Source organism: Oncorhynchus kisutch, unplaced genomic scaffold (genome assembly GCF_002021735.2).
Source record: "Oncorhynchus kisutch isolate 150728-3 unplaced genomic scaffold, Okis_V2 scaffold1333, whole genome shotgun sequence".
Taxonomy (NCBI): Eukaryota; Metazoa; Chordata; class Actinopteri; order Salmoniformes; family Salmonidae; genus Oncorhynchus; species Oncorhynchus kisutch.
In genome coordinates, this window is record NW_022263278.1 from 32435 (window position 1) to 57500 (window position 25066).

The 25066-nt window shown below is 42.6% G+C and overlaps 1 protein-coding gene across 4 annotated transcripts in view; it reads right to left on the reverse strand.

Annotated features, from left to right (window-relative positions):
* The window catches only part of LOC109879069 (voltage-dependent calcium channel subunit alpha-2/delta-1-like), a 60705-nt gene that overhangs the window by 28725 nt on the left and 6914 nt on the right, over positions 1-25066 (reverse strand). For 2 of the 4 annotated variants that reach the window (XM_031818314.1, XM_031818313.1), the window contains exons 4-19: positions 24016-24174; positions 22617-22727; positions 21944-22022; positions 21616-21665; positions 21270-21359; positions 14606-14686; positions 13407-13490; positions 13204-13278; positions 9810-9881; positions 9627-9698; positions 9469-9530; positions 7020-7096; positions 6069-6077; positions 3296-3304; positions 2478-2538; positions 1804-1901 (exon numbers count right to left, since the gene is read on the reverse strand). In XM_031818314.1, the coding sequence (XP_031674174.1) occupies positions 1804-1901; positions 2478-2538; positions 3296-3304; positions 6069-6077; positions 7020-7096; positions 9469-9530; positions 9627-9698; positions 9810-9881; positions 13204-13278; positions 13407-13490; positions 14606-14686; positions 21270-21359; positions 21616-21665; positions 21944-22022; positions 22617-22727; positions 24016-24174 (1189 nt within the window). The remainder of the gene's footprint in view (positions 1-1803; positions 1902-2477; positions 2539-3295; positions 3305-6068; positions 6078-7019; positions 7097-9468; positions 9531-9626; positions 9699-9809; positions 9882-13203; positions 13279-13406; positions 13491-14605; positions 14687-21269; positions 21360-21615; positions 21666-21943; positions 22023-22616; positions 22728-24015; positions 24175-25066) is intronic. The other 2 variants (XM_031818315.1, XM_031818316.1) reach the window with 2 other exon arrangements.

A 25066-nucleotide genomic window follows, 5' to 3' on the forward strand; every position in this document is an offset into this window, starting at 1 on the left:
AACCCAAGGAAGGTGTTTGGTTGTCCCTGGTCTTAGCTACTCTTTGTTGGAAGGGAGAAACCCAAGGAAGGTGTTTGGTTGTCCCTGGTCTTTAGCTACTCTTTGTTGGAAGGGAGAAACCCAAGGAAGGTGTTTGGTTGTCCCTGGTCTTAGCTACTCTTTGTTGGAAGGGAGAAACCCAAGGAAGGTGTTTGGTTGTCCCTGGTCTTAGCTACTCACACAGTGGGTTGTTGGGAGTCTTCCTGTCGATGTACTCGTTGAAGTCCATCAGGAACTCTGTGTTGTTTTAGACGGCTTCAGATCCTTACAGTACTCCCTATGGGAATGAAAAAAATAAAGGCAACACCAACATAAAGGCAACACCAACATAAAGTGTCTTAATAGGGCGTTGGGCACCACAGGCCAGAACAGCTTCAATGTACCTTGTCATAGATTCTACAAGTGTCTGGAACTCTATTGGAGGGATGCGACACTATTCTTGCACAAGAAATTCCATCATTTGGTGTTTTGTTGATGTTGGAAAAAGCTGTCTCAGGCACAGCTCTAGAATCTCCCATAAGTGTTCAATTTGGTTGAGATCTGGTGACTGGGACAGCAATGGAATATGGTTTTCATGCTCAACAAACAATTGAGTGACCACTCGTGCCCTGTGGATGGGGGCATTGTCATCCTATGGGTGTAGCTATGGTAGCCAAAATAATGGCCTGCCCAGCATTTTTTATACATGACCCTAAGCATGATGGGATGTTAATTAACTCAGGAACCACACCTGTGTGGAAGAACTTGCTTTCGATATACCGTGTTATCCTCATTTACTCAGGCGTTTCCTTTATTTTATCAGTTACCTGTATATAAACCTTTCTACAAATAACAGTCAATCTTCTTACCTTGGTGCAATGAGAGTGTATCCATACTCCTCAAACTTGTCTTCCTGCAGGCTTTCAGAGACTGTAGAGCAGAAAGCATAAAGCTGTGAGTCCTACAAACATCTCTCTGTGCTATTCATATACACAGACCTTGGANTGAGTGTTAACCCACGGATGGTTGTTGGTTAGTGGCTGGAAGAGGGAACATAGGAAAGGTGTTTAATTGTCCCTGGTGTTAGCCACTCTTTGTTGGAAGTGAGAAACCAAGGGAAGGTGTTTGGTTGTTCCTGGTCTTAGCTACTCTTTGTTGGAAGGAGAAACCCAGGGAAGGTGTCCGTTGTCCCTGGTATTAGCTACTCTTCTTTGGAAGGGAGAAACCCAGGAAGGCATCTGATTTTCCCTGGTATTAGCTACTATTTTTTGGAAGGGAGAAACAAAGGGAAGGTGTCTGATTGTCCCTGGTCTTAGCTACTCTTTGTGGAAGGGAGAACCCAAGGAAGGTGTTTGGTTGTCCCTGGTCTTAGCTACTCTTTGTTGGAAGGGAGAAACCCAAGGAAGGTGTTTGGTTGTCCCTGGTCTTAGCTACTCTTTGTTGGAAGGGAGAAACCCAAGGAAGGTGTTTGGTTGTCACTGGTCTTAGCTACCTCTGTTGGAAGGGAGAAACCCAAGGAAGGTGTTTGGTTGTCCCTGGTCTTAGCTACTCTTTGTTGGAAGGGAGAAACCCAAGGAAGGTGTTTGGTTGTCCCTGGTCTTAGCTACTCTTTGTTGGAAGGGAGAAACCCAAGGAAGGTGTTTGGTTGTCCCTGGTCTTAGCTACTCTTTGTTGGAAGGGAGAAACCCAAGGAAGGTGTTTGGTTGTCCCTGGTCTTAGCTACTCTTTGTTGGAAGGGAGAAACCCAAGGAAGGTGTTTGGTTGTCCCTGGTCTTAGCTACTCACACAGTGGGTTGTTGGGAGTCTTCCTGTCGATGTACTCGTTGAAGTCCATCAGGAACTCTGTGTTGTTTTTAGACGGCTTCAGATCCTTACAGTACTCCCTATGGGAATGAAAAAAATAAAGGCAACACCAACATAAAGGCAACACCAACATAAAGTGTCTTAATAGGGCGCTTGGGCACCACAGGCCAGAACAGCTTCAATGTACCTTGTCCATAGATTCTACAAGTGTCTGGAACTCTATTGTGAGGGATGCGACACTATTCTTGCACAAGAAATTCCATCATTTGGTGTTTTGTTGATGTTGGGAAAAAGCTGTCTCAGGCACAGCTCTAGAATCTCCCATAAGTGTTCAATTTGGTTGAGATCTGGTGACTGGGACAGCAATGGAATATGGTTTCATGCTCAACAAAACAATTGAGTGACCACTCGTGCCTGTGGATGGGGGCATTAGTGTCATCCTATGGGGTGTAGCTATGGTAGCCAAATAATGGCCTGCCCAGCATTTTTTATACATGACCCTAAGCATGATGGGATGTTAATTAACTCAGGAACCACACCTGTGTGGAAGAACTTGGCTTCGATATACGGTGTTATCCGCATTTACTTCAGGCGTTTCCTTTATTTTATCAGTTACCTGTATATAAACCTTTCTACAATAACAGTCAATCTCTTACCTTGGTGCAATGAGAGTGTATCCATACTCCTCAAACTTGTCTTCCTGCAGGCTTTCAGAGACTGTAGAAGAGCAGAAAAGCTGTGAGTCCTACAAACATCTCTCTGTGCTATTCATATACACAGACCTTGGAACCGGAAGAAGAGTATCACACCTAACTCATGTCAAGTTAACATGATGACCATTGATTGATACAGATGCTGATGAGATTCATGGCTGATGGATCAAATGACTTCTGTCAGAGTCTGTAGACTGTCAACTGACGGGCCATGGTGATTCAGACATCATGAAGACAATCCCCAGTCCTAGACGGTCCACAGTTTATATAGACACATGACTCCATGTCTGATAGAGAGATAGAGCTTGATGAATGTAAGTTAAGTGTTGTCTGTCAACCTCCTCGTTTTAAAGCATGGTGGGGGTATACATTCCTCTGTCCATCATCACAGGGTGACCGTACCACCCCCTCCACCCAAGGAGCTGGCTCAAAGAAGTTTGTATCGTAAAGGTGGTAATACTATGGTAAAGACTAGGTTTGGTAGCATAGAAGACAATGCAGGAAATACGCTCTATGTAAAGGGTTTATACTTTAGTTGACTGTGACTAGAACTAGGTCTAGAAAAATCTAAACGGACAGCAGTGTACAGCAGAGAAAAATAAAGTATGAGACAATGTCTAATGAACAATGTAAATCAGGTTTGTGTGGACGACATGGAACCTTGGCGTGGGAATGACTTCCCTATGCATGCTGGGAAAAACGGCAGGCAGACACGACTCTTCGAACAGGAGGAGAGAGACAAGAGGAGAAAAAATACTTGCCCTCGTCCCCTGGAGTGGACAAAATCCCCGCAGAGAGAGTATGTGAAAGATAGATGCATCCCCATGGGTGAACGAGGGAAGGAGGAGGGAAGGAAAGTAGAAAAAAACAGGGTAAAACCACAAGGGTCAAGGTCAACAATATATTTTATTCACAGAGCGAGGCCTTGAATAAAAATATTGCACTCCCATCAAAAAGGTTTCTTCTCAAAATGTAAATGTTGACAGATCAAGCTACAAGGAGCACGCAACGAGAGGCCTTCAATGTGGTTTAAAATGAACATTCTAGCGATAACATTGCATTGCTTTCAATGCATTGATTTCAATTACCATTATCATCATATTTTCTGTCATGTAATACAGTGGTAATGATGAATCCATGGGGTTATTAGTGTTGAGTAATGTATTCATATGACAATGCCATGGAAAGGAATAGAAGAGACATTCATCATGGAACATAATCCTGTTGTATTGCTTGGATATTACCTTGATGTTGTTTAAAATATGGTGCTTATTATTATTATATTGTGGTGCCGTATTCGTCATGACCTCATGGCTACACTTCAGACTAGTACGTGAGGTCTTTGGGTAGTAATTGGTTGGAAAATAATGATGTCCATGTGTAGATTCTTGGTACATCGTCAATACTTTAATTACATGAAGTCTAATTTAAAAGACATTAATGACAACCCAATGTTTATTTTGTCACTTTTTTAAATCATAGATTGCCTCCACCTACAGTGTCTTTAAGAAAGTGAATGAATGTATACAAACACGAAAGACACACACAGATACACAGATTTTCAATGAACCAGAGACACGTTTTAGGGAACTCCACTGAAAGATGTGGATACCATGTTGAAAGCAAACGTTCCATGGCATACACTTTAGAATGTAAACATGCAACCTAGACTGATATTCAATTGTACAGTATTTGTACAATTAGGGGTGAAAGGTTGGAGAGTTTAGTTACATGGCTGGGCAAGCCGATACCATTACAATACAGTCAAACCAGGAAGTGAATTGAAATCGAATCAGAGTCATTATTGTCAATTAGGATTTTTCGATTCTTGAATAGGAATTTCAAATCACTTCCGGTTCTGGCTGAATTTAAATGGAGCCTACCCCAACCAAATGTGTTTTGGATAAAACAACAATGGCCACTCTCTCAATAAAAGTAGACTGTTAGTGTGTTATGTGACTCAGGGACCACATGAGACACACTGACACACAGGGGATACTGGTGCACACAAAGGAGAGAGAGAGAGACAAAGAGAGAGACACAGAGAGAGAGAGGGAGAGGAGAGAGAGAGAGAGAGAGAGAAAAGAGAGAGACACAGAGAGAGAGAGGGAGAGGGAGAGAGAGAGAGAGAGAGAGAGAGAGAGAGAAGAGAGAGAGGGAGAGGGAGAGGGAGAGGGAGAGGAGAGGGAGAGGGAGAGAGAGGGAGAGGGAGAGGGAGAGGGAGAGGGAGAGGGAGAGGAACAGAGAAGAGGGGAGAGGAGAGGGAGAGGGAGAGGGAGAGAGAGAGACAAAGAGAGAGACACAGAGAGAGAGAGAGGGAGAGAGAGAGAGAGAGAGAGAGAGAGAGAGAGAGAGAGAGAGGGAGAGGGAGAGGGAGAGGGAGAGAGAGGGAGAGAGGGAGAGAGAGAGAGAGAGACACACAGAGAGAGAGAGAGACACACACAGAGAGAGAGAGGGAGAGGGAGAGGGAGAGAGAGAGAGAGAGAGAGAGAGAGAGAGAGAGAGAGAGAGAGAGAGAGAGAGAGAGAGAGAGAGAGAGGTGATGCTCTGTGGGGATGAGGTGGTTTCTGTCTTTCATTAAGACTATTTTACGAGCCTGTAAACCTCTGAATGATTAAAAAAGAGAAACTAAAAAAGGGAGAAACTGTCCAGTCATGTTTTGGGCAAACACTCATCGCTTTCTCTTTTATGAGTTCACCTTAAAATAATGCAAACATCCTCCCCTCTGTCCTTCCTGCTAGCTAGACTCTGGAAGGTTAGTGCCAAAGCCACATCTGAGTGCCATTGGGGCAGGTGGGATAAACAACATGCATACAGAGGCTCGTGAAAATACACACTCATACACACACACACTATGGGGCAGCAGCATCGCATGCAAGGCTCTCCTTGTGTGTGGTCAGACTAGGGACTGAATCAGTGTGATCAAACACTATCTAAATCAGTTATAAGACATCTATCTAAATGACTCAGATTATTGTATGTCACGACATCATTACACTACTATGGACCTCTTTACACTACACTACTTTGACAACACATTCTAGGTCCAGAAGAGATACTGTAGTGTAAAGAGACAGATCTAGATTTTCTCTTAAGGAGATGTCTCCCATACTACCTCCAGAGGAAGTGAGGGAGACAGCTACACCACATACCCCCCTCCCACACCACATGTCCCTGCAAGAATGACTTTCATTACCTTAATACCAGTAGATGGCATTTTGTTTGCCTATATACCACAGTATTTACGGTATGCTAATTGCTGCACTTACACAGGAAGCAGGAATGTGGCTTTGGCCACACCACATCAAGGTTAGTGTAAACAGAAAAGTTGCAAATCTAGTGTTGAAGAGAGATAGTGTGCCTAGAGGAATGGTGTTGTATTGGTAAGGAGATGGAACACAATTATGTTAGTTGCAGGAACTTCTTCACTAAGATAAAACAGAGCATTATGGGTACTGTAGTTCATCATGCTACAGGTGAGAGTGCAGGAGGACAGGGAAGGTGTGAGGTAAGATACAGGAGGAGAATACTTGCCCAATTCCACTGAGGGGGTTCCAACACATGGAGAAGACAGGGGTGAGAAGGTCAGCAGGTGAGGACAGGAAGGAGGGAAGGGGGAGCGGGAAAGAGAAGGGGACAGGAACGAAGCAAACAGGGGTACACAATATTTTATTCCTCTGAGTGTTGAATAAGAACATTGCAACTTGAACAGGATGTATGAGAAATGGGTTTCCCGTTTTACTGCAGAAAACAGATGATCAACTCAGGGACCGTCCCAATTAGCTAAGGGACTGACTGGTAGGAAAGTAATACAGATTGTGTGTCTGTGTGTGTGTGTGCTTGGGAGACCGAACAGACCCACAGGAGGGTACCCAGACAAACTGAACTTCACAGGAAGACCTGTGTGTATATGTGCATGTATGTGTGTGTATGTGTATCCCAGTGGTAAGGGACAGTGGAGTGTGGAGAGGGGAATAAAACAGACCCACAGGAGATAACCAGACAAACTGAACTTCCCAGGAAGACCTGTGTGTATATGTGCATGTATGTGTATGTGTATCCCAGTGGTAAGGGACAGTGGAGTGTGGAGAGGGGAATAAAACAGACCCACAGGAGATAACCAGACTACAAAGACAGAAACACAGACCTTCCTATGGAAGACCCATCATCCTAACCCAATGACTGACTAACAACACAATGATTTGACTAATGGGAATCTCGCAGCTTGAAGGGGACATGAGAGGGGAGTTTGAACACATGTGGAAATAAGTGTAGTGTGTGAGAGAGAGCGAATGAGAGAGGGAGTGTGTTTGTGTGTGCTCACAGACAAGCTGAAACGTGAGGTTTCCCTTAACCCCTATGTGGTACACATTTAAATGTCATTGCCATCTTACAAATGTGTTTTGTCTTTCTGTCTATATGCAAAGGAAATGTTTACTGCGTATAAGGTCATGCCTTGATATAGGTCAGGAGAATGCTACTTACATTTGGCCTGGGTGATGGTGTCTCCGATAGTAGTGTGGATGTAATGCAGGCTGTACACTGGAAGGACCAAGGCTAGACTGGGAGCACACACACACAATAATAGGCACACACGAATAGGTGCACACGCACAGAGATGAACAGGTGCATACACACTTACATGCCACACACACATACCACATTTTCACATTTCGCACAGTTCTAACAAATAACAAATTTGCAAGAATCACAGATCATCTCCACATAAACTTAAAAGTTGATCCACACATCAAAACAAAAATGTCTTAAAAACGTGTCACCTCTGAAGCTAAAACTTTCAAAGACATATTCTGCTGAGCTTTGTAACTTATTTTTTATAAGTACATTTATCATATGTACAGTTCACTCTTCGCAACTTTGTAAAAGTCATCATTCCCCATTCAAATACAATATTTCTTATTTTGCTCCAGATATCTGCATGCTCCAGTTTAGTGCACACATTTAGGACAGTCTCAACAGGGTTTGGACTAGGTGGTACACACACATTTAGGACAGTCTCAAAAGGGTTTGGACTAGGTGGTACACACACATTTAGGACAGTCTCAAAAGGGTTTTGACTAGGTGGTACACACACATTTAGGACTGTCTCAAGAGGGTTGACTAGGTGGTACACACACATTTAGGACTGTCTCAAGAGGGTTTGACTAGGTGGTACATACACATTTAGGACTGTCTCAAGAGGGTTTGACTAGGTGGTACACACACATTTAGGACTGTCTCAAGAGGGTTTGACTAGGTGGTACATACAAATTTAGGACTGTCTCAAGAGGGTTTGACTAGGTGGTACATACACATTTAGGACTGTCTCAAGAGGGTTTGACTAGGTGGTACATACAAATTTAGGACTGTCTCAAGAGGGTTTGACTAGGTGGTACATACACATTTAGGACTGTCTCAAGAGGGTTTGACTAGGTGGTACACACACATTTAGGACTGTCTCAAGAGGGTTTGACTAGGTGGTACATACAAATTTAGGACTGTCTCAAGAGGGTTTGACTAGGTGGTACATACACATTTAGGACTGTCTCAAGAGGGTTTGACTAGGTGGTACATACAAATTTAGGACTGTCTCAAGAGGGTTTGACTAGGTGGTACATACACATTTAGGACTGTCTCAAGAGGGTTTGACTAGGTGGTACATACAAATTTAGGACTGTCTCAAGAGGGTTTGACTAGGTGGTACACAGCTACAACTAGAAGTTACTTTGTTTGTAGCAGGTTAGGAGAACGTACGCAGCAGGTTAGGATAATTCACTTAACAGGTTAGGATAATTGGGGTAAGGTTAGGATTAGTTAAAACGCTCTCCTAACTTGCTACAAAATGTCAATTCCGGGCATATCCGTACTCTGTCTAGCAACAACCATAGAGATAGATAGAGGACTCATCTTTGTATCTGTGCCATTATTGCGTCTGTTACAGCATGGGCAGCGTCATTGAGGCAATCTCCATTTTGAAGTACTACATTTTCTTCTTCACAATTGGCTGATTCCTCCTTATGACTCGGTTGGACATGACTCCAACAGGGTCACCAGGAGGGATCAGCCAATGAATTTAGACGTCCACCAAGTTGACTACATTAAAATCTGAGATTTGCACAACTAACCCAAGATAGACCACAGACTGTCATTTCCAATGGGAGCAAATTCATTACAGTGGGCAGAACAAGCAAGGAGGTGGACAGAGCACGAGTTAGCGAGATCCTATTGGCGTGTTCTAGCATGTATTTACATATTTCCCTTAGGGAACGCATACTCTGAAGTGTACATGTGCAATAGCTCAATTCGCCTTTACACCCCTTCTAAACAACAAAACATTTTGAAACTTTGGCAAAGGGTAAAGTCTACAAAACATAATCCACTCTGTCTTGGGGACAGAAAACCGCTCATTTCGATGAGAAATTAGCAGAATGTCGGGCCAAAATCCATCCAGCTCCATCTTCTCTCACTGCCTGCCATTGGGCTTCCTCTCATCAACATTTTTGGTGGCGAGTGGAAATGCCACCAGGAAGCTTCAAATTTACACTTCCGGTGAAACATCTGGCTCATTGTCTGCGTTAAAATGTTGGAAGCCCTCAATGGCGGTATCTGTGCTAAAACTGCCTTTTGGCCACTAGAAGCCCCTATTATTCTCTATGGCCATGACCTTTCAAGAGGTTGCATTGATCAGGTGTCAGTGCACTACTCGTAGTCATAAGAGATGAAAACAGTGACCCCTATTGTTCTTCTAGATAGGGCCCTGAGTGTTTATGGAACCTAGTTATATGCCTTGACCAGGTAAAACTCCAGACTCTTGACCCAGGAGAGTTTTCTTGGTCAAGTCACGTGGTCAGAATAAAAACTCAAGGCCCTAAAAATGAATAGTGTACATGGTATACTCAGGTAGGGGTACAAATACAGTACATGTAGCTGTTACCTGTAATCTGTACCCTTTACAGGGGCATATGTGTACGATCTTTCGCTTCGGTCTATGTACCGCTGTGGAGCAGAACACACATTTGTCATCAAAGGGACAGCTCACCCCGAAATAGTCTAAAAATGTGTTTTTTGTTTTTCCATCATGTTTTAGTTTACCTCATCCTGGGACTTCACTAGTGTGTGTACGGTGCGGTGGCCGGTTTCTCCATGAATCATGTTCGTTCTTATCTGAGGACAAAAAACACTTAGCTCTTAGGAGCAAGTTCAACCCACAACAGGATAGAATGTGGACACAAAGGTGGAAGCATTAAAGAAGACCGTCAGTGGCCTCCATCTTACCTCTACTTTAATCTCATCCTCCAGCTCAGCGTCCAGGAAGTCCAGAGTTACAGGCTCCTGAAATTTAGGATTCTAGAGCGAGAGACAGAGAGCGAGAGACAGAGAGCGAGAGAGAAAGTGCGAGAGAAAGTGCGAAACAGAGTAAGAGAGAGTAAGAGAGAGAGAGAGAGAGAGAGAGACAGAGTGCACGCATGCGCGTGAGAGAGATTTAATACAACATTTCCTGTTTTATAGATCGAATCAACCCAGGAAAGAGTTCACCCAGGAATGATTTAAGACAGTCTATGTGAAATGACCTTTAAGGGTGGCATTAGTCATGCAAAAGACAACAGACCTGTGAAAAAAAGCAGCCTACCTGTCTATTTGAAATATTATGGGTATTTTGCTTACTGCAAATTAGTCATGTAAAAATTACCCTATGTCCAGATTAAAATGATTTCCAGTCAGGATTTGTCTCAATCTTTGTCCGTGAACCCTTCCTCATGAGCCTAGACAGATACAGCACCAAAACTCCAAAACAAACTTTATGAAATAGGAGTTGAGATATTAACAGGAGCTAAACCAAACCATTTAATACAGATAAGGTACAAACACAAACATACAAAGATAAGCTATGTGCCAACCTTTCCTCTACCTACATGTACATATTACCTCAACTAACCTGTGCCACCACATTGACTCTGTACTGGTACCCCCTGTATACAGCCTCGCTACTGTTGTTTTATTGTTGCTCTTTAATTATTTGTTATTTGTTCTTTTTTTAATATATTTTTTATATTTTTACTTCAGTTTATTTTAGTATCTACTTTCTTAACACTTATTTTTCTTAAAACTGCATTGTTGGTTAAAACCTCTCTACGCTAGGGGTGGTATTTTCACTTCCGGATGAAAAGCGTGCCCAAAGTAAACTGCGTGCTACTCAGGCCCAGAAGCTAGGATATGCATATTATTAGTAGATTTGGATAGAAAACACTCTGCAGTTTTGAAAACTGTTTGAATGATGTCTGTGAGTATAACAGAACTTATTTGGTAGGCAAAACCCTGAGGACAAACCATCCAGGATTTGTTGTTGTTGTTGAGGTCACCCCCTTTTCAATGGGTTTTCTATGGGGATCTGGTTTTCTAAATCACTTGCTTGCAGTTCCTATCGCTTCCACTGGATGTCAACAGTCTTTAGAAATTGGTTGATGTTTTTCCTTTGTGTAATGAAGAAGTAGCCCTGTTCAGAACGAGGGTCGAGTGAAGTGTACTGTTTGTTAGAGTCGTGTGACATGAAAGCACGCTCCACTTTGTTTTTATATCCGCTATTGAACGCAGTTTATCCCGTCTTAAATTTTAGCGATTATTTACGTTAAAAAAATACCTAAAGTTGTATTAGGAAAGTTGTTTGAAATGTTTGGACAAAGATTACAGGTAACTTGTGAGATATTTTGTAGTCATGTTGCGCGAGTTGGAGCCAGTGTTTTTCTGGATCAAACGCGCCAAATAAATTGACATTTTGGATATATAATGACGGAATTAATCGAACAAAAGGACCATTTGTGATGTTTATGGGACATATTGGAGTGCCAACAGAAGAAGCTCGTCAAAGGTAAGGCATGAATTATATCTTTATTTCTGAGTTTTGTGTCGCGCCTGGCGGGTTGAATTATGATTGTCTGTGTTTGTTTGACGGGGTACCTTATTATTATCTATCCTGATGCCTAGTCACTTTACCCTGGCTTCATGTACATATCTACCTCAAATACCTCGTACCTCTGCACATTGATCTGGTACTGGTACTCCCTGTATTTAGCTCCACATTGATCTGGTACTGGTACTCCCTGTATATAGCTCCACATTTATCTGCTACTGGTACTCCCTGTATATAGCTCCACATTGATCTGCTACTGGTACTCCCTGTATATAGCTCTACATTGATCTGGTACTGGTACTCCCTGTTTATAGCTCTACATTGATCTGGTACTGGTACTCCCTGTACATATATGGTGGCAGGTAGCCTAGTGGTTAGAGCATTAGGCCAGTAACCAAAAGGTTACTAGATCGAATCCCTGAGCTGAGTTAAAAATCGGTTGTTCTGCCCCTGAACAAGGCAGTTAACCCATTGTAAATAAGAATTTGTTCTTAAAGTGACTTGGATTCAATTGAAAGATTGTTGGGAAAATATTTGATATTGATATTTGAAGTTTTCACCTTCAAATATCAAATAAAATGGTATTCATGACGTGATGAAAACAACTTGTGTAGACTTTACAGTGAAATGCTAACGAAGCTTTCTCAACAATACAGAGTTAAATATATATATATATATATATAAAATGGTAACTAACACGAGGAATAAAACTAAATATACAAAAGAATGGAGCTATATACAGGCAGTAGCAGATCAATGTGGAGCTATATACAGGCAGTAGCAGATCAATGTGGAGCTATATACAGGCAGTAGCAGATCAATGTGGAGCTATATACAGGCAGTAGCAGATCAATGTGGAGCTATATACAGGCAGTAGCAGATCAATGTGGAGCTATATACAGGCAGTAGCAGATCAATGTGGAGCTATATACAGGCAGTAGCAGATCAATGTGGAGCTATTAACAGGCAGTAGCAGATCAATGTGGAGCTATATACAGGCAGTAGCAGATCAATGTGGAGCTATATACAGGCAGTAGCAGATCAATGTGGAGCTATATACAGGCAGTAGCAGATCAATGTGGAGCTATATACAGGCAGTAGCAGATCAATGTGGAGCTATATACAGGCAGTAGCAGATCAATGTGGAGCTATATACAGGCAGTAGCAGATCAATGTGGAGCTCTATATATATATATTTAATTTGACCTTTATAAGTCAGTTAATATCACCAAACCACAGCATTTATCTGAAGTCTTTACCCATACTTGTGTATTTACTTAATGCACAGTAATGATGTTTTGATACAAGAACACCAGTGACATATTTCCTCAGGGCAGTTTACTGGAAAGCTGTGAGGCGGACATTACACTAAAGACTGATGTGAAACACATGGCTACGTGGGCGTAAGCTCCATGTTCTCCCTGTGTTTGTTGTGTGGAAATCATGAAGTGTCCCTCGCAAACCTTCTCTACACAAACCCATATGGTGACCTTTTCAGAGATAGCTTTGTTTGGCTAGCTTCCCCTAGTGCTAAGTGTGGCTAGGGTACGCTAGGGTAATGTTATGCTAGCCTAACACTAGGCTAATGGTAGGCTAACGCCAGGCTGCTAAATCTCCCATGCCTTGCTAACAGGTATATTGGGGCTTTGCTTAACAAGGTTGTGCAGCATACAGTGATTAAAGGAACAGATGAGTGTTGTAGTTTTGTGTGTGTGTGTGTGTGTGTGTGTGTGTGTGTGTGTGTGTGTGTGTGTACTGTACCTTTGGGCAGAGGTTGGGATGCAGCAAGACGTAACCGTTGGGGTCAATGGCAAAGTAATAACCATTTGGTCCAAACTACAAGAGATAGAAAGAGACAGGATAGTTAGTGTGTGTGTCGATGGTATTCATGGTGTTCTCAATACTTAACATAGGCTATGTGGGTATGTGTTAGTGTGTGTAGCACACAGGCGAGTGTGTCTTACTGTAAATCTTGGTGTTAATCTTTTGATGTCGTCCAGAGACACATCGATAGCCATCACTCCCAGGATCAGCTGGTTTTGGGGCCTCTGGGAGAAAAAACAAACAAGGAAAAGTGGTATGAGACCAAAACAAAGCATTATATAGTACCTCACTCAGAGGGACCCCTAGTGCTTCACCCACAGGCATTCACAAAAACAATTTTACTCCGATGACTCAAGTCCCTTGGCGACTTTAAAAAACATTTCCAAAGTAAAGAGCACAGTGGAGATAAAACATGTCCTTTAGAAATCCTTGTTGTTACTGTGACTCATTAACGAGTCATTCTCAGCCTGCCTTTAGTCATTACAGGTCCATCAAACACCATCCATGTATTGATACGTAGGCTGTGTGTGCTGTTTTTAAAGGTATGTACTTCTGTTCTTGAGCTGTTCTTGTCCACTAATTGTCTATATGTTTTGTGTGGAACCCAGCAAGAGTAGCTGAGGCTTTCACAACAACTAATGAGGATCCTAATAAAATACTGAAATACCAAATAGCATCATCTTGACGCAGTTAGCTACTGTTATCAGATGTCGTTGCTTCCTGTGGCACAGAGTGGGCAGGCTTTGAAGAGTGACACTATATCAGCAAAATGGCTGACAAGTACCTCAACAAGGAGATAGTAGAGGAAGAAAGGACCCACATCGTAATCGACTGCCGAGCAGACAAGGTAAAAATCTCTTGTTCTGCCCCAGAGCAAGGCAGTTAACCCACTGTTCCCAGTCCTGTGGTGTGACCCAGTGTGCAGTTCTGGAGGTGAACCTGGCTGAGAGGTCATCAACGCCCTGCTTCTGGGATATACTACTGTGCAAATCAAACACACTTCTGAAAGCTCATTGCGGGAATGCAAGTAAAGAAGTAAGTAAGCAAGTAAGCAGTCAGCCAGCCAGTCAGTCAGACAGTCAGTCAACCAGCCAGTCAGTCAGTCAGACAGTCAGTCAGTCAACCAGCCAGCCAGCCAGTCAGTCAGTCATATAGCCAGTCAGTCAACCAGTCAGTCAACCAGCCAGTCAGCCAGCCAGTCAGCCAACCAGTCAGTCAACCAGCCAGCCAGTCAACCAGCCAGCCAGCCAGTCAGTTAGTCAACCAGCCAGCCAGTCAGCCAGTCAGTCAACCAGCCAGCCAGTCAACCAGCCAGCCAGCCAGTCAGTCAGTGCTGTACCTGTAGCCCCCTCTCTTTGTCAGCTTTGGTGTTGGTCTTGTTGAAGACTGGAAGTGTTCCTGTGATCACCAGACCCAGCTCCTGTCAACCAGATCACATGTATTTTCAGTCAGTCTCCTTTAGAACAGCATGTCAACACCCCTACTGGTCTTATCAGACTGATAACAACAGGTATAATATGCACCAGTTGAGGCTGGTGGGGGGAGCTATAGGAGGATGGGCTCATTGTAATGGCTGGAATGGAATCAATGGAACGGAGACAAACATGTGGTTTCAATATGTTTGATGCGTTTAATACCGTTCCATTGAATCCATTCCTGCCATTACAATGAGCCCATCCTCCTATAACTCCTCCCACCAGCCTCCTCTGCTATGCATTCTCTATGCACATATACTGTATACTGGTGTAGGTTGTGTTCATGTACTATAGTCTATAGGTAAGAATAGTACTTGAAATGAAATAGTAGCCTGGTCCCATATCGGTTTGTGTTGTAAACTCAAGCACAAGCAGATATGGGAACAGGCTAATGTACTTGCCCTGTGGAGCAAGACAACAAGGCAGATTATAGTGAGAGTCCATAATACTAACTTTCCATTGGTGTCAGAGAGGGTAATTAATGACGCAAATATACTTTCCAATACAAACACCAGCTACCTAGTTATAAATACAAATAGCAGAAATAATGGGAAGCTGTGCAGGGTAGTATTTACAGTGTGCATTTGGGGACAACAAGGCTTACACAGGGAGTCAGGCTGTTGACTATGGTAAGTGTAGATACTGTATTATAAACTTGCTATGTGTGTCAGAGTGCAACTAGTGACGCAAACACCCTTTTAATACAAACACCAGCTGTCTAATTCTAAAAGTAGCTCACATCAAAGTCAAGCTGCATCCTGACTTAAACAGTGGATAAGGGATGAAAGTGCATCCGATAGAGAAAACGTCACGTTTCCATGTTCAATCATATAACATTGTTTACTATGGAATGAGAAAGAAATCTTCCCCCGAAATGAATGGACTCAAAATGACACCTCTTTGCAGGTAACCAGACACAGGGCCATGTGGTGTGCCGCTTTGCTTGTGTGTGTGTGTGTGTGTGTGTGTGTGTGTGTGTGAGCACACACAGTGGGACGCTATTGTGACGTGTGGCTGGAGAAGCATCTGTTTCCAGTAATGAGGTGGACAGCCTCCATCACCACGACAGGGAAGACACCATCTCTCTAGTGCGTCTGGATGGTCTTCATGGTGTTATGTGTGCTTACTGGAAATGTGCGATGACCTCTGAATCTGTACTCAGATTTCCTTATTGCACTGAGACTGAGACACTATACATCCATCTTGCTATGTCTCCAACTTCACATTATATACTAAACAAAAATATATGTGTGTATGGCGTTGTGTGGGCGAGCGGTTTGCTGATGTCAACGTTGTGTGAACAGAGTGCCCCATGGTGGCGGTGGAGTTATGGTATGGGCAGGCATAACATTCGGACAACGAATACAATTGCATTTTATCGATGGCAATTTGAATGCACAGAGATACCGTGGCGAGATCCTAAGGCCCATTGTCGTGCCATTCATTTGCACCATCACCTCCTGTTTCAGCATAATAATGCACAGCCCCACATTGCAAAGATATGTGCACAATTCCTGGAAGCTGAACATTTCCCAGGTCTTCCATGGCCTGCATACTTACCAGACATGTCACCCATTGAGCATGTTTGGGATGCTCTGGATTGACGTGTACAACAGCGTGTTCCTGTTCCCGCCAACATCCAGCAACTTCGCGCAGCCATTGAAGAGGAGTGGGACAACATTCCACAGGCCACAATCCACAGCCTAATCAACTCTATGCGAAGGAGATGTGTCGCGCACTGCATGAGGCAGATGGTGGTCACACCAGATACTGGCTCGTTTCTGATCCACGCCCCTACCTTTTTTAAAGGTACAGTATCTGTGACCAACACATGCATGTCTGTATTCCCAGTCATGTGAAATCCATAGATTAGGGCATAATGAATGTATTCCCAGTCATGTGAAATCCATAGATTAGGGCCTAATGAATGTATCCCCAGTCATGTGAAATCCATAGATTAGGGCCTAATGAATGTATCCCCAGTCATGTGAAATCCATAGATTAGGGCATAATGAATGTATTCCCAGTCATGTGAAATCCATAGATTAGGGCCTAATGAATGTATCCCCAGTCATGTGAAATCCATAGATTAGGGCCTAATGAATGTATCCCCAGTCATGTGAAATCCATAGATTAGGGCCTAATGAATGTATCCCCAGTCATGTGAAATCCATAGATTAGGGCCTAATGAATGTATCCCCAGTCATGTGAAATCCATAGATTAGGGCCTAATGAATGTATCCCCAGTCATGTGAAATCCATAGATTAGGGCCTAATGAATGTATCCCCAGTCATGTGAAATCCATAGATTAGGGCCTAATGAATGTATCCCCAGTCATGTGAAATCCATAGATTAGGGCCTAATGAATGTATTCCCAGTCATGTGAAATCCATAGATTAGGGCCTTATGAATGTATTCCCAGTCATGTGAAATCCATAGATTAGGGCCTAATGAATGTATTCCCAGTCATGTGAAATCCATAGATTAGGACCTAATGAATGTATCCCCAGTCATGTGAAATCCATAGATTAGGGCCTAATGAATGTATCCCCAGTCATATGAAATCCATAGATTAGGACCTAATGAATGTATTCCCAGTCATGTGAAATCCATAGATTAGGGCCTAATGAATGTATTCCCAGTCATGTGAAATCCATAGATTAGGGCCTAATGAATGTATTCCCAGTCATGTGAAATCCATAGATTAGGACCTAATGAATGTATCCCCAGTCATGTGAAATCCATAGATTAGGACCTAATGAATGTATCCCCAGTCATGTGAAATCCATAGATTAGGGCCTAATGAATGTATCCCCAGTCATGTGAAATCCATAGATTAGGACCTAATGAATGTATTCCCAGTCATGTGAAATCCATAGATTAGGACCTAATGAATGTATCCCCAGTCATGTGAAATCCATAGATTAGGACCTAATGAATGTATTCCCAGTCATGTGAAATCCATAGATTAGGACCTAATGAATGTATTCCCAGTCATGTGAAATCCATAGATTAGGACCTAATGAATGTATCCCCAGTCATGTGAAATCCATAGATTAGGACCTAATGAATGTATTCCCAGTCATGTGAAATCCATAGATTAGGGCCTAATGAATGTATTCCCAGTCATGTGAAATCCATAGATTAGGACCTAATGAATGTATCCCCAGTCATGTGAAATCCATAGATTAGGGCCTAATGAATGTATTCCCAGTCATGTGAAATCCATAGATTAGGGCCTAATGAATGTATTCCCAGTCATGTGAAATCCATAGATTAGGGCATAATGAATGTATTCCCAGTCATGTGAAATCCATAGATTAGGGCCTAATGAATGTATCCCCAGTCATGTGAAATCCATAGATTAGGGCCTAATGAATGTATCCCCAGTCATGTGAAATCCATAGATTAGGGCCTAATGAATGTATCCCCAGTCATGTGAAATCCATAGATTAGGGCCTAATGAATGTATCCCCAGTCATGTGAAATCCATAGATTAGGGCCTAATGAATGTATTCCCAGTCATGTGAAATCCATAGATTAGGGCCTAATGAATGTATTCCCAGTCATGTGAAATCCATAGATTAGGGCCTAATGAATGTATTCCCAGTCATGTGAAATCCATAGATTAGGACCTAATGAATGTATCCCCAGTCATGTGAAATCCATAGATTAGGGCCTAATGAATGTATCCCCAGTCATGTGAAATCCATAGATTAGGGCCTAATGAATGTATTCCCAGTCATGTGAAATCCATAGATTAGGGCCTAATGAATGTATTCCCAGTCATGTGAAATCCATAGATTAGGGCCTAATGAATTTTTTCTTATTGATTGATTTTCTTATATAAACTGTAACTCAGTAAAATCTTTGAAATTGGTGCGTGTTGCATTTATATTTTTGTTCAGTATGAATATTGTTCTGAAGTCAATGTACCACCGTGTGTGCTGGGTTGTTTCTGACTTGGCTCCGCTGCTGTTCAACATAAATCAATACTGGCTGATTCATATATTACACATATATTTTGACAGCTTGTTTCAGTGCACTGGGTCCTTGCCTTATCTACTGTTGAAGTTCATACAAAACTTGAACTTGATATGAGTTATTTCTAGAACCAGAAAGTGTGTGTTCATGTAAAATATGAACTTGATACGTGATATTTTTAGAACTAGATATCTGGTGTTTGTATTGGAAAATTGTATTTGCGTCACTAGTTGGACTCTCGGACACCCTTAGCAAGTTTATATACAGTATGTGCATTAACCATAGTCAACAGTGTCTTGGCTGGTGGTACTGTAGTATTGGGAAGTACATTTTCTTCACTATTTGAAGCCTTGGGGTAAAGTTGTACAAATATGTACAAATATTGAATTCCAATTCAATTCCAAAAGATGTAAATGTTTTGACATTTCCAATTCAATTCCACTAAAAAAGTACAAATATTCCAATAACTTGAAAAAATGTGAATTTAGTGAATTCAAGAATTGAATTGGGATTTCAGTTTAAATTGGAAATGACCCCAATTCTGGTACAGTTTAATGTAAACTTGATCCCAACCCTGGTACAGTTTAATGTAAACTTGATCCCAACCCTGGTACACTTTAATGTAAACTTGATCCCAGCTCTGGTACAGTTTAATGTAAACTTGATCCCAACCCTGGTACAGTTTAATGTAAACTTGATCCCAACCCTGGTACACTTTAATGTAAACTTGATCCCAACCCTGGTACAGTTTAATGTAAACTTGATTCCAACCCTGGTACACTTTAATGTAAACTTGATCCCAACCCTGGTACACTTTAATGTAAACTTGATCCCAACCCTGGTACACTTTAATGTAAACTTGATCCCAACCCTGGTACACTTTAATGTAAACTTGATCCCAGCTCTGGTACACTTTAATGTAAACTTGATCCCAACCCTGGTACACTTTAATGTAAACTTGATCCCAACCCTGGTACACTTTAATGTAAACTTGACCCCAACCCTGGTACACTTTAATGTAAACTTGATCCCAACCCTGGTACACTTTAATGTAAACTTGATCCCAACCCTGGTACACTTTAATGTAAACTTGATTCCAACCCTAGTACACTTTAATGTAAACTTGATCCCAGCTCTGGTACACTTTAATGTAAACTTGATCCCAACCCTGGTACACTTTAATGTAAACTTGACCCCAACCCTGGTACACTTTAATGTAAACTTGATCCCAACCCTGGTACACTTTAATGTAAACTTGATCCCAACCCTGGTACACTTTAATGTAAACTTGATCCCAACCCTGGTACACTTTAATGTAAACTTGACCCCAACCCTGGTACACTTTAATGTAAACTTGACCCCAACCCTGGTACACTTTAATGTAAACTTGATCCCAACCCTGGTACACTTTAATGTAAACTTGATCCCTACTCTGGTACACTTTAATGTAAACTTGATCCCAACCCTGGTACACTTTAATGTAAACTTGATCCCTACTCTGGTACACTTTAATGTAAACTTGACCCCAACCCTGGTACACTTTAATGTAAACTTGACCCCAACCCTGGTACACTTTAAAAACCCAATAATGTTGTGGGTCCATCAGACAAAAACATGAACACCACACAAGGGTTGATGGAATGAATAGTGTAAAAGTGTACTGCAGGATTTGTTCTGAACCATTTCAACCTGTATTGCTATATTTCCTGTATAGCTAGGCTGTCTGAACAGTGACAGCCTGTATTGCTATATTTCCTGTAGAGCTAGGCTGTCTGAACAGTGACAGCCTGTATTGCTATATTTCCTGTATAGCTAGGCTGTCTGAACAGTGACAGCCTGTATTGCTATATTTCCTGTATAGCTAGGCTGTCTGAACAGTGACAGCCTGTATTGCTATATTTCCTGTATAGCTAGGCTGTCTGAACAGTGACAGCCTGTATTGCTATATTTCCTGTATAGCTAGGCTGTCTGAACAGTGACAGCCTATATTGCTATATTTCCTGTATAGGTAGGCTGTCTGAACAGTGACAGCCTGTATTGCTATATTTCCTGTATAGGTAGGCTGTCTGAACAGTGACAGCCTGTATTGCTATATTTCCTGTATTGGTAGGCTGTCTGAACAGTGACAGCCTGTATTGCTATATTTCCTGTATAGCTAGGCTGTCTGAACGGTGTCAGGATTAGCCTGAAAGTCTGAGGGAATTGAATTTGAGTTGGAATTTGTAGAATTGTTGGGGACAATATTGAATTAGGGAATTTAATTATTGGAATTTGGAATCGAAAGGAATTGAATTATCTCTGAATTCAAAGACTGACCTGTATTTTGAATTTAATTGAATGGAATTTAGAGGGAGAGAGAATTGAACTGGAATTGCATTTGTGGAATTGACTCTGAAGTGTAAACACTTCACCCATCTTCACTGTAACCATCCACAATACAACTTCACACTATTTCTGATACTGTGCTGTAACTATATTCACACCACTGCTGTTGGGTCATATTTAATCCCCCGGTCTATATTGTATCAGTTGGTGTAACGTACCAGCGCGTCCTGGTAAACGTTGGTCCATTGAACCTGCTTGGCCTTGTTGTTTGCTTTGACCATGGGCCTTCCCAGTACATCCAGATACTCCTGTTGTGTGTGAGAGAGGAATCAGACCAAACCAATGAAACAATCACTACTGTGCATTGAATAGCATAACTATATAGAGAGGTGTACCATATGACCACAAGAGGGCATAAGACGCAAACTCGAAAGAACTGTAGAAACACTGTATTACATTATTACAACGTGCCAGATTTACTGAACATTTGCACCAAAGCAAGGTTTGCCTCTTATAGTTGAGTTTAGACTTCAGTGTTTTAAGATCTATTTGATTACTGTTTACCTGAGTGTTGATCCTGATAGCACCGATGGAGGGGATTTCATAATAGTACCCTGGAACACAAGTATTTCACCTTTACACGTCATTACTTACAATATAACATACCAGGACACAGTATAGCAGACTTTGGCTCTGATTGAATCCCATGACAATGCATCCTTGTTCTCTTCCTGGAAGTAGTCACTTATCTGACATGGTCTGGTCCTACTGTAAAAGCATTAGGGTGGACACATTGCTTTTCCTCATCTAATCATATCAGATAGGTAGGAAGGAGGTAGTATTCAGGCAGGGCCGTGACGTATGTGTGTTTGCGCGCGCGTGTGTTCTGTACCTTTGTTGGTGCAGGCCATCCACTGGATTGGTCCTTTGTCATAGTTGTGTTGGCCCACTGAGAACGTGAATATCCGCACCTATAGGGTCAACATAGGGTCAAGGGTCATAAATAGATGTAACATGTCTGTATCTGTGTAAAGTATGTTTCAGTGTATGCATATGACTTGTATATCTCTACAGTATGTATATGTTGGTGTGTATTATCTAGCAAGAGATGGGAACACTAGTCCACCAGTTGCCCTGGGATTTCTACACTCTGCTTACCAAACACATTTACACAGTATACGGCCGATTAGGAACAAATATACACACCTCAGGAGGCTGGTGAAGGGAGGACGGCTCATAATAATGACTGGAATGGAGTGACTGTAATGGTATCAGACACTAGGAAAATATGTATTTGTTGTGTTCGAATACCATTCCATGGATTCTGCTCCAGCCATTACCATGAGTCCATCCTCCCCAATTAAGGTGCAACCAGCCCCCTGTGATACACACATCTGTATCATTGAGTAATTGAAGCGCTTTTATTTATGCACGACAGAATGCATCCTGTAGCAGCTCCTCTGATGGAGCACTTCCCCAGGATCATGTAAACTACCCACAGAACCTCCTCTTCCTGAGGGTTCCTTATGTCTGTGTGTAGGAGACGTCTCTATCTCTCAACCAACCTTTTTGTCAGCGTTATACTTCTGGAAGATCTCCTGGGCCCTCTCCTCTCCTCCGTCAGTGAACAGCATGATGATCTTGTTACACAACGCCCTGCCCTGGGTCACGTTCAACTAGAGAGACAGAGAGGGGAATGACGGAGGGGGGATAGAAAGAGTGGGGAGAGAAGGGGGGGGAGTGGGGACACAGAGAGAGAAGTGGATTTACAGAGAGAGAAAGAGAGAGAGGGGGGAGTGGGGACACAGAGAGAGAAGTGGGGACACAGAGAGAGAAAGAGAGAGGGGGGGGAGTGGGGACACAGAGAGAGAAGTGGGTTTACAGAGAGAGAAAGAGAGGGGGGGGGGAGTGGGGACACAGCACAGAGAGAGAACGAGAGAGAGGACGAGAAGGGACACAGAGACAAGGGGGGGGGGGGGGCGAGAGGAAACAACACAACATACATTTTATGTAATTTAAATTACTAAAGCACAGTGATTAGGTTTACGATGCACTGTGTGTTTACAAACCATCAGAAAATAAATCAGTTATTGAAAGATCATTTTATTGTGTCTTGAACCACTATTTCCCCAGGTCTTGTATTTGTTGTACTCAAACTAATTGACCTTTAGGATGGGACAATGAAGATTTATTGAATTGAAAAGGTCAGACCTGGACAAACCATTCCCAATTAAATCCACTTATTTTACTTTCAATAAACTTAAATCTAAGAGTGTTGACCTTCCTTTTTACAAATAATTTAATTTAATTTATGAATGTGGGCACCCTATCAACATAAGGTTTGATGGAAATGGTTTAATGAATCGCCATCAGAGTCCTATTTATAAGGAACCAAATGGAGGAAAACGGACTGAAACAGGGAGAGAGACTGCCTGAATTTGTCCAATAACAAACGTTTTGCTACGGTGTGCCCAAATGAATTACGACCCAAGTGATTGAAACAAATAGAAGAGTGAAATGTCCAAAATCACCAGCAGATGGCGATACGTGACAACAATAACAGGTGGTCTCCTCTGGGGCAATTACTAGTACTATAGCCTGTGTTTCCATTTTTAGTCTCATCATTTAAGCTAATCTAATGTCTCAATTTCATCGAGTTACATCAACCACGTGGGCTAATGAAAAACAGGGAAAACACAGGGGACACAAAGTCTGAAGAGTTGGAATGGAAAAATACAAGGGATATGTTTAATGTTTTGTAGACACACAGACCATGCCTCTCTCCCTGCCTCTTCTTTTCCTCTCGCTTTCTCGCTCAATCTCTTGAACGCACTCACACACGCCACACCACAGTCCCTCCTAACTGACACTCAACCTCATGGACACACACATGTACGTGAATACATCCAAACACATCAAACTATAGCACACACACACACACACACACACACTCTCATCCCCTACCGATGAGAGCTGCTCGAAGGCCAACTCGAAGCCGCCTTTATAGTTGGTGATGCCCTTGGCTGAGATGTTCCGCACAGCATCCTTCAGGAACCTCTTGTTCCTCACGTTGGCCTGTACCAGGTTCTGAAAGCACGCTGCCTTCATCGCTTTATCATTGAACTGTACCAGACAGATAGACAGAGGGAGGGGGGGATGAGTTGTTGAATTATCATTGAACTGTACCAGACAGATAGACAGAGGGAGGGGGGGGGGGGGTGAGTTGTTGAATTATCATTGAACTGTACCAGACAGATAGACAGAGGGAGGGAGGGGTGAGTTGTTGAATTATCATTGAACTGTACCAGACAGATAGACAGAGGGAGGGGGGGGGATGAGTTGTTGAATTATCATTGAACTGTACCAGACAGATAGACAGAGGGAGGGGGGGAGAGATGAGTTGTTGAATTATCATTGAACTGTACCAGACAGATAGACAGAGGAAGGGAGGGGGATGAGTTGTTGAATTATCATTGAACTGTACCAGACAGATAGACAGAGGGAGGGGGGGGATGAGTTGTTGAATTATCATTGAACTGTACCAGACAGATAGACAGAGGGAGGGAGGGGGGGGATGAGTTGTTGAATTATCATCGAACTGTACCAGACAGATAGACAGAGGGAGGGGGGGGGGGTGAGTTGTTGAATTATCATTGAACTGTACCAGACAGATAGACAGAGGGGGGGGGGGGGTGAGTTGTTGAATTATCATTGAACTGTACCAGACAGATAGACAGAGGGAGGGGGAGAGAGATGAGTTGTTGAATTATCATTGAACTGTACCAGACAGATAGACAGAGGGGGGGGGGGGGGGGTGAGGTGTTGAATTATCATTGAACTGTACCAGACAGATAGACAGAGGGAGGGAGGGGGGGGGGGGGGGGGGGGTGAGTTGTTGAATTATCATTGAACTGTACCAGACAGATAGACAGAGGGAGGGGGGGATGAGTTGTTGAAATATCATTGAACTGTACCAGACAGATAGACAGAGGGAGGGGGGAGGGGGGGATGAGTT